The sequence below is a fragment of the Sceloporus undulatus genome, chromosome 2, assembly GCF_019175285.1.
Source record: "Sceloporus undulatus isolate JIND9_A2432 ecotype Alabama chromosome 2, SceUnd_v1.1, whole genome shotgun sequence".
NCBI classification, from domain to species: Eukaryota; Metazoa; Chordata; class Lepidosauria; order Squamata; family Phrynosomatidae; genus Sceloporus; species Sceloporus undulatus.
Window position 1 is genome coordinate 13,163,136 of NC_056523.1, and position 10,656 is coordinate 13,173,791.

Below are 10,656 nucleotides of genomic sequence, written 5' to 3' on the forward strand. Positions count from 1 at the left end.
ATGAGCCCTCCATTTATTTCCTACTTAACCAACTCCAGCAGCACCAGCCACTGAGAGAGATGATGGGAGCAGCTAGCCAAAATAACCAGAGGCCACAGGTGCTCATCCCTGATTTAGTTGTCCCTCAAGTTGACCTTCCATTTGTCTCTTTGCTATTTCTTTGTAGAAGCAGCGGAGGTCATGAGGAAGAAAGTAGTGGCAGAGTTCAGAGGCTACACCAGCTTCTGGAGGATCAAGAGTATATGTGGATGTTGGACCTGGTAGCACTGGAGAAAACAATTGGGGCAGTAAGAAGAGCTATGAGGCCAAAGCCCAGAGTCAAATCTGCTATGTTGACGAGGCCTACATAGAGATGGAAGGACGATGTTTGACGGGTGAAAAGGAGTTTTTGCAGGTGAATATGTGTAGCAACAAAGCCTACTCAACTGGGCAAGATAATAATATAATATAGATTTTTTTTTCTCGCCCTCCTCAGGATCAAGGTAGAGTACAGCATGTTAAAATACAAAACACAATTAAGAACGGATAAAATCAACAGTTATAGTCAATACTTTAAAACCTTAAAATGCATTCATAAGAAAACATTCTTTAGAATATACAAATTAAAAAGTCCATGATTTAAAATGGACTGGGTGGGCCTGCCTAAGAGATGTGTCCTTTAGTGCTGTTTTAAATCGAGTGGCATTTCCGCTGTCATGTCTCCTCTGGCAGGCCACTCCAGCAGACAAAAAGGTCCTCTGGGTAAACCCTTGCCAGTCTAGACTGGCTGGTTGGAGAAACATTTTCAGCAGGACCTGAGTAATACGGGTGCATTGTACATGAGAAGGTGATCCTGTAGATAACCTAGGTAAGTAATAACCAACACTTTGTTACTTTGCCCGGAAACTAATGGGCAGCCAGTGGAGTAATTTTAAGATGGGTATAATGTGATCATTCCTGGATGTATATGTAATCAGTCTGGCTGCCATATTCCTGAACTAGCTGAGCAGTTTCCAGGCTTTGGATGATGATAGCCCAAAGGTAGATAGCGTGTTGCAGGACTCCAGCCTTGAGGTTACATGCACACACACTATACCTTCTGTAGGTCTTCTGATCTTATCAGGAAGGGGCACAGTTGGCAATCAAGGCAAAGCTACGCTTTAACATCACATCTACCAAAGATGTCATTTGGAGAGACAGATCCAGGAGCACCCACCCAACTGCAAACAGTCTTTAGGGAGATGTGACCCCCCCCCATCTCGAACTGGTTGACACACCTCAGCCCCAGGTTAGGAAGAGTGCTGGACTCGTTATTTAAATAGCCTGAACGTACCAAAAAACAGATTCATTTTGAAAGCAGCTAATTGGAATGAACAAAGGGTGAGTATGGTGCCCCATCAGTAAACTGTGATTGACTGCGATCGTGCAAAAGACTTGTCTTGGACGTCACCCTGATTTCGTCATTGTCCTGGCAGTGAAGTGGAATTGTCCAGTCCTTGCTCTTCATTTTGTATTAACGGAGGAACACGTTTATGCAATTCCACTTCACTGACAGGACAGGATTCAGCGCAAATGTATGCAGTACTTTTGGCAATCTCTTGTCACAGGACGGATTAGCACGGTTTCACTCCACTCCCCTGTCTGATAATCTCCATGTTTGTGCTTATATAGGGACAGAGCGATATACAAATTCAGTCTTCTTTCTCTTGTCTCTTTCTGATCTGCAGTGCAAGTATTCTTGATACAAGACCACAGCCAATAACAAATCTCTTCTTCTCAAGACCTGAGGACAGTGGAGTATCGCAGATATTTTGACTCCTGCCTGAAACATTCCCTGCCAAACGTCCTAGAGGATTTAGATTTCGCCCTGTGTTCTGGGCCGTCAGGCTTTCACTCAGGAGGGCATTATTGGGAAGTGAAGGTGTGTGATGGGGCGTGATTGGGGCTCTCGGAATCGCCAGGAGCGTGGTAGGGGGAACTAACGATTTCGTGCCTCAGAAAGGGCTCGGGTGGTGGGAAGGTGAACGCAGAGAGATCTACTCTGCTCTCGTTCGGCTCTGGCTTGCGCCCAGAAGTACTGATGATACCGTTCTGATTTAAGGCAAACCAGAGAGATCCGTGTGATGCCTCGACTGCTCAGAGGGGCCGAGTGGCCCTCTCCAATGCAGCGACACAGATGCATTCATTTTAGTTTCAGTTACGGCCATAATTGCTAGCGAGAGGATCCGCCCTTTTTCTGGTTGGACGTGAGGCGAATACATGTTGATGCTTAGTAGAGTGCAGGGAAAACCTTCTAGCACATAACTCCACAGAATGTAGAATCAAGATTGTCCAGAAAAGATACTTTCTGTAGCTTTCCTTAAGCGACGAGGTCAATCCCATCCTCTAGCTCACTTTCCCCCTTCACCCACGGAAAATGTGAAGGCTCAACAAGAGAGTGTTACTTCCAGTTAGGTTACTTTTCATTACAGTCAACGCTTTGGAAGAAAAGTGATGGTAACAAAACAAGATTCGAGTTACTGAGGTAGGAGAACATCTAATCATTTTGGAGGAAAAAGTGAATGGCTAGAGAGGAGATGAATAGACATCTCTTCTAGTTACTTCAAGGAACAATCTTGGTCACTCTGGAGTGTAGTAAAATATATTGGTTCCAGGAAGCATGAAATGTGGGTCCGTCAGCGTGACGATCACGCATATTATACTTAAATGGTTGTTGCTCCACTTAGACCTCACTCACTCAAGAGCCATTTCGTGCCTCTCTCACCTTATTTCTCCCTCAAGCGTAATGCTGCTGCTTTTCCTGAGGCAGTTGCCGTTCAAGTAAAAAGCTGCCAAGTTCCATTTGTGTCAACGTGCTTTCATGTACCCGTAACTAAGAGGTGGTATTTGTAAACGATCTATCGCGTGCAAGAATAGGCCTAAATACCTACAGGCCCTGGATCCCAAGCAAGGGGTCAAGACCTGGTAGTTCGCATGGAGGACCCACCAAGGAGTCTAGGCCTCTATTAGAGAAAAGAGTGCAAGTAGCAAACCACCTCTGAGTGTTTCTTGCCTACCGAAAAAGTGTAAACTAATAAGGCGTCACAAGCCAGTATGTACACAATCAGAGCGTTATGAAACCTTACTAGTGGGGCATCTGGAGGACACCCAACAAACATGGCTTCAACAGTGCTGCTTTGAAGCCTTTGTTCATATGAGGCGTGTGGGTGGCAAAAAAAAACAATTTTTCACAGTGCCATAGAAGCCCCCGGCGCCAGGTGACAGCCATGGATTGTGTGTATTGTGTGCCTTCCAGCTTTCCCCATTTGGCAACCTATCATGGGATTTTCTGGGCACGGTTTGTTCAGAGGGGGAAGTTGCCATTGCCTTCCCAAGGCTGAGAGCATGTGACTTGCCGAAGATCAACCAGTGGTTTCGGGCCAAGCAGGGAATTGAACCCCTGGTTTCCGCGATTCATAGTCCAACACACAACATAACCTGCCACCACGCTGGGTCCTTTCCTTTCTCCACAGCGTCTGCCCCCACCATCTCTACGGCTTAGGTTAAAATTTTTCTGTACATAATAAGGAGACCTGGTCTGGGGAATTTATCATAGCTCCAAACGAGGAGCAGTCTCAGTCCTGGGTATACAACGGGTGCCAAGGTAACAATAGTCACCAGAGGACACGGGTTTATGGACCTGACCTCATGAATTCATACCACAAAACAAAGCAGCACACTCACACACTAACTCAACGAAACTCAGGAAGCGCTAGTTAGCATTGGACAGATACACTATGCTTCATGGCACTCCCACCTACATCTCCCTTGCCTGCAAGAGGAGAATCTATTTTAAACCTTAGAGGTGGGAATGCTCTGGCTTACAGGCTGTGTGCAGTTGCAGCTCTATTTTTTCATATTTCTGTTTTATTGCTTTTTTAAAAAAAATTCTCTCGGATCATTTCAGTAGTGAAATCATCTACATCAAATATTTATTATATCCCCCTTTCCCTTGTGAGGATCTAACAACAGTCCAATATAACATTTAAAAACAGTAGTAACAGGATCCCAATCCCTAACCCTCCCTCGTTCTGCTAAATACAAATAAAACGTCATACTATATAATAACAGTAGCACTATCTCACTTTATTACACACCAGTTTCACTGCTTATCCCTGCAGAGACCTGCACTTTTTAAATGGCCAAAACATGTAAAATAGTGGCCGGATAAAAATTCTCTTTCCCTCTCTTGTTCACTCTCACACACACTTTGGGTAGTTTCACCCCTGGTTTGTCCCAACTAGAGTAGCCGATCAGCTTTTGAATGGCAAATCAACAGATAGATCAGGCCTGCACAACTGCTGCAACATGGCCCGCCAAAGGATGTGGATTATTTTCATGGCTCCTCCACTGCTTGGCCTTCCTCCTGAGAGAGGATCAGGCAGAAGTAGAGTAGAGGAGGGTGGGCAAATGCTTGCCACAATAAGGCTCCTCCACCATCTGGCTTCTCCTGAGGAGGAGGCTGGGCAAAATACTTCCCGTACAAGGCTCCTCCACTGGTTGGTTTTCTCCTAAAGAGAAGGCTGGGTGGAGGATGAGGATGAGTGAACACTTGCTAATGCTCCTTTGTTGCTTGGCTTTCTCTTGGGAAAGGCCAGGCAGAGGAGGAGGATGATAGAATATACTTATAATTAAAATTTAATTAAAAACCGTCTGGCCCAAGAAGCTACACCATTAAGTTTTGTGGCTTACTGCCTTCTACTGCCAAATTGTGAGAGTGGGAACAGGTAGGAATGGAGACAGTATCCGTTGTGGTCCCATAGCCAGATGCAAAATGCATTAGAGTGGGTGAGAGTAGATCCACCAGGCCCTCTAGAAGTCTCAGTGCTCTTGTAATCATTTCCATCTGGCTACAGAGGCATATCAAATGCTTCTCCGATCTACACATAACTCATGGACAGGGAAAACCTGTTGGAGGTAGAGGGATTCAGAAGCTGTATGGTAGGTCCATGGAGGGGGGGCTTTGGGTGCGGGGAGGAAGGGAATTAATTAATAAATACTCCTCCACAGCATCCCCAAAAAGACATGCAGAGGTGTAAGATAGTGTGTGGTGTGGTCCCTAAAGGATACAGGCTCTGAATGTAACTTAAGAGTCAGCCATCAGTTTTAGTTGCCAATTGACCCCATTTGTTCATTCATTATCGTTCTATTCTTAAGATGAATGGCTCTATAATGAAGGGAAGGAAGAAAGAGATTTAAAAGAGCTTATCAGAGGAACAAAAGGCACAGAGGTAAGGTCTGAAATGGAAATGTAATAAACTAGAGAGCAAAAGTCTGTTAAGACTTTCCCCATGCATCATAAAATGGAGAAGAGCTGTCAGGAAAACCAAACGTATTAATTTATCTGATAGTTTAGTTCATATCCACTTTTGTCCAGTGAATGAAGTTAGGTAGTGCATTCCTTCCCATTTTGTCTTTGCATGCTTTATTCCCTGTCTCCTCCTCCACTTCATCCTCCAGGACAACCCTTGTTCCCTTTGGGGTCCTGCCCCACCATTTGATGACCATTGCTGTAGAGGGTAAGGCTCTATTGGGATGGTTCATTCACAGGGTTGCCAGAAGCCAAGGTCACCTCAATGACAGTTGACAACAGAATTGTTTGGTGGGTCTCAAACCCTAAAGGCACCAGATCCCATCTGATCTTGGAAGCTCAAGCAGGGTCAGCCTGGCTGGTACTTAGATGGGAAGCCATCCAAGAATACCAGGTGCTGTAAGATCTTTTTTACAGGAGGAACTGCAAAACCATCTCTTGATATTCCTTGCCTTAGAAACCCCATGAGGTAGCCTAAAGTTGACAGAAAACATAACGTCCTTGTCCCATCTTTTTCTCGTCGTTGTATAGCATGGTTGTGAGAAGATCTTCATACAATATCGCACTTATCCTATCAGTGTCCATCATTAAACGCAATGACTGCATTCGGCAAAAGACTTGTATTGGACGTCACCCTGATTTCGTCCACTGTCCTGGCAGGAAGTGGATGTCCAGTCCTTGCTCTTCATTTTGTATTAACGGAGGAACACGTTTATGCAATTCCACTTCACTGACAGTTTAATGACAGGCCAGCGCAAACATATGCATGTCTTTTGCACAATCTCTGTCACAGACAGGATTAGGACAGGTTTCACTCCCATCCCATATCTCATAATCTTCATTGTTTGGTGCTTATATAGGGAAGAGCTGTGTATACAAATTACAGTCTTCTTTCTCTTGATCTCTTTTCTGTGCTGCAGTGGAAGTTATTCTGGATCAAGACACAGCCCATCCACATCTCTGGCTTTCTCAAGACCTGAAGAAGATGTGCTATGTGAAATATATTGTGCCATTGCTTGAACGTCCTAGAGGATTTAAATTTTCACCCTGTATTCTTGGCCGTCAAGTTTTCTCTTCAGGGAGGCATTATTGGAATGTGAAGGTGTGTGGATTGGGACGTGAATGGGCTCTTGGAATTGCCAGGGAGTCTGTGGCTAGGGATGATCCTCCTGGTCCTCCTGACAATGGGGTCTGGGTGGTGGGAAAGCGTCGGAAAGATGCACTATACTCTCGTTGGCTCATGGCTTTTGCGCTCCAAGAAGAAGATGATGATACCGTTCTGATTTTAAGCCAGAAACCAGAGAAGATCCGCGTGTGCCTCGACTGCTCAGAGGGCCGAGTGGCCTTCTTCAATGCAGACACAGATGAATTCATTTATAGTTTCAGTTCGCCCATAATTTCTAGCGAGAGGATCCGCCCCTTTTTTTGGAGTTTCAGTGAAAGTATTGAATTTTTGATGCTTTAGTAGAATTTGTTGGGGGGGATGAATACTTTTTGGCACTGTTAACTCCCAGAATTGTAGGAATTTCATGAAGATAACTTTTCTGTTAGCTTTTCCTAAGAGAAGTCAATTCTATCTCTAGCTCACTTTTTCCCCTTCCATGCCACGGAGAAGTGAATGGCTAAAGTCGTGTTACTTCAATAGCATTACTTTGAGTTACAGTCTTAATCACATTGGAGGAAAAGTGAATGGGTAAACAAGGAGATGAGTAGAATTACTTCAAGTTAGTTAGGGGAACAATCTTGATCAGTCTAGAGGGGAATTAAATATAATGGTTCCAGGATGCATGAATGTGGGTAGAGTGATGCTGAGAATATGATATACTTAAATAGTTGTTGCTTCTACTTTAGTCTTACTCACTCAGAAGGCATTTTTGTGTCTCTCTCATCCTTATTTCCCCCAACTCTTCAATGATGTTGCTTTTCCTTGAGGTAAAATGTGCCGTTTCAATAAAAGTTGCCAAGTTCAGTTTGTGACAAAGTGCTTTATGTCCTAGTAAATAAGAGATGCTATTTTAAAAATTAGTATTATCTGAGGGCTAAACATAGGTCTAAATACTCTGCATCTGATCCCATCTGATCTGGGAAGCTAATTTGGTTAAGCCTGGTAGTAATTGAATGGGAGACCACCAAGGAATACCAGGAGTCACGGGCTCTATTAGAGAGAGAGAGAGAAGTAGCTAACAGCTTCTGAGTGTTCCTTGCCCAAGAAAAAATGTGTAAACATAATAGGATTGTCATAAGTCAACACATACACACAGAGACATTCAGTCACAACTTGGAAAATAACCTGCTTGCTGGGGAATTCTGGAGAGGCCAAAAACACGTTTCTTCCCCCCCCAAATTCTGCTTTGAAGCCTTTGTTCATATTAGGCATGTGGGGTCCTTAGAGAAAACCCATTTCTTCACTGCAGCCATAGAATCCCCCGCCCCTCCAGGTGACAGCCTATGCAATGTGTGTGTATATTGTGTGCTTTCAGGCTGTTTCCCGCTTGTGGCAATAGCATATACATTTCTATACTGCTCATCAGGGCACCTACGCACTCCCCAAGCAGTTTATGACGAGTAAGCTAATTGCCCCCACCAAGATGGGTACTCATTTTACCGACCTACGAAAGGATGGCAATCTGAGTGGAGCTTGGAGCCCTGCCTGGGATCAAACTCACAATCTTGTGGTTGCAATACTGGCATTTAATCACTGCACAACCAGGGCTCCTTGGCAACCCTATCATGGGGTTTTCTGGACAAGATTTGATCAGATGAGGTTTTCCATTGCCTTCGCCTGATGCTGACAGCATGTGCCTTGCCTAAGGTCAACCACTTGGTTTCATAGCCAAGCAGGAATCGAACCCTGGTTTCCAGAGTCATAGTCCAACACTCAAACCACTACACCACACTGGATTGACCTGTGTAATGCCCTCTCCTTTTTGACAGCCACACAGGGAATTGAACCCTGGGCTCCAGAGTCATACTCCAGTCTTCAAACCACTATGCCACACTGGCTCTCACCAATGTAGTGTATTATCCAGAAAATCAGCCTTGTGGTTCTGCTCTTGATTTCCTAATTGTTCAGACTAGAACAGAAAGAAAGCTGCATTTTTCATCTGGTGGGGGTAGCTAGTTATCTCACAGTATAGTTTTTATTATAAGGGCCACAACAGGATCTTGGTTTGAATCCCACTCGTTTTTGTGGCTAATCATCATGGGACTACCAGTGATGTGTAGACCCTCTCTTTGTACACAGCCACACCAGAAGCAATGTACCAACACATCACTCTCCCACCAAGGTCACATGAAGATGCCCCCCTGACATTAACTAGGCTTGAAAACTCACCTGCCGTTCCCACCTTCGCCTATATGGATATGTTCAATGGGACAAGTGGGGCTGTTCAGAATACAGTAGGTGGAGGACACCAGATTGCCTTATAAAAGTTGCAGGAAATGGCATGCTCATTCTTGTTCTTATTCCAAGAAGTGCACAAGACACAGAAAAACCACATGGGATTTCTTGCCCAAGATGAAGCAAGCCCTCCCAGAACTTATTTGACTCGAGTCCTTGGCAGGTGCACCGACAGTGATGTAGTGGGAACTAAAAGAGCAGATGCTTATAATTCCCATAGGGTTGCCATTTGTCCCAGAAAACCTGGAAAATCCCCAGCTGAAGGGACTTAAAAATGTGCTGGGCAGCTGGGTCAGTTGAAGCAGAATGGTAGGAAAAAGGTGGAATGGTAGAAAATATGCAACGATTTCTATTGGGAGAAAAGATAACTAATGTGTTGCATTTGCATAAACAGAATGCAAATTAATAATGCATAGTAATTTGGATAATATGTAAAATCAATGCCAGGGCACAAGAGATTGGAATAAGGCAACTTTGGTGCTTCCTTCTTTTTGTCCATATCCTAGTCATGCTCTAGAAAAGGAATGGCACAAGCTGGATGTTCAGAGAACTTTAAGAATTTATATCAGGATCACAAGATCATTCAGGAATCAGCAGCTCCGTTTGTTTCCTTTCTTCCATCTTCACTGGCGGGAAAGGCCTCAGTCTGTATGGTCACTAGATGGCCGAAAGCTTGCATTTTCACTATATAAGAATCACTTGGAATTCCTAAGCCACTCTACTTCAGTTCTTTTCTCCCGTGCCACCTTATTCCTCCCGACTCCTGTAGAGATTTGGATATGTCCCATTTTCTGATGGCTTTCCCACTGTGCCATTTCTTTTTTAATCCTTTTAACTATTCTAGATCACACAACACGTTGTACATCACGGTAACTAAGTGTCTGAACCCTAATTGCATATACAGTGGTGCCTCGGGTTACGAAATTAATTCGTTCCGTGGCACCGTTCGTAACCCGAAAAGCCTTCGTAAGCCGAATTGCCATAGGCGCTAATGGGGAAAAGCCGCGATTCCGTGCGAAAAAGCCGAAAAAAGCACCAAAAGTTTTTTCGTAACCCGAAAAAACATTCGTAACCCGGAACAATGTTTTCCTATGGGATTTTTTCGTATCCCGAAAATTTCGTAACCTGGGTATTTCGTATCCCGAGGTACCACTGTACTCCTGCATGGCAGAAAGGGTTTGGACTGGATGGCCCTTGTGGTCTCTTCCAACTCTATGATGTTATGATTCTATAACACTATTCACAGCATCATCAAAAAGGAGGGGCCTTCCCTGCCAACGACACAGCTTTACTCCATATCCACAATCCAGTTCTTATCTATCCCAGATCTTTTCTGAGGCCAATGAGTCTTGATTGCCATTCAAGGCCATGATACCACCAAATACATGCCACTAGTAGGAACCGTTTGCCACAGTATGTTGTGTTGTTGGGAACTCCAACCCCCCCCCCCCCCCCACTGTAAGGATTGTAGCTGACCTCAGAGGAAGCAGCTACTCAATGCTGTGTCTTGGCTTTAACATACCACTCCTGTTGCTATTGTTTTCAGTCTGGGGGAGTCAGGGCCCTAACAATTCTTAACATGAGGAAAAGGGTAGATGTGCTGGCCCCAGATGTTCCCATTCCACATGAAAGTGCTTTCTACAGCGTCAAATCATTGTTTTAAATGTGCTTTCCAAAAGGTTGAAAGCTGCCTTGAATCCTGTGTTGGGAGAAACGCAGTTTATAAATTGTTTGTCGTTCTTGTGTGTCTTCAAGTTGTTTCCAACTTGAGTCTACCCTAAGACAAACCTATCACAGGGTTTTTCTGGCATGACTGATTCAGATGGGGTTTCCCATTGCAAATTCCAGGCCTTTGCTTTTGTTTTTTTTTTTGCTTGACCCAATATACTTGCAATTTTTTTCAATGAGTCATCTCATGATGTGCCCA

At 44.4% G+C, this 10,656-nt stretch overlaps 1 protein-coding gene across 1 annotated transcript in view; it reads left to right on the top strand.

Moving 5' to 3' along the window:
• LOC121921989 (zinc finger protein RFP-like) overlaps positions 1-7,298 on the top strand; it is an 85,932-nt gene extending 78,634 nt beyond the window's left edge. The window contains exon 6 of the mRNA XM_042450829.1: positions 6,250-7,298. Coding sequence (XP_042306763.1) covers positions 6,250-6,794 — 545 coding nt within the window. The 3' untranslated portion in view covers positions 6,795-7,298. The remainder of the gene's footprint in view (positions 1-6,249) is intronic.
• Positions 7,299-10,656: the final 3,358 nt, after the last annotated feature.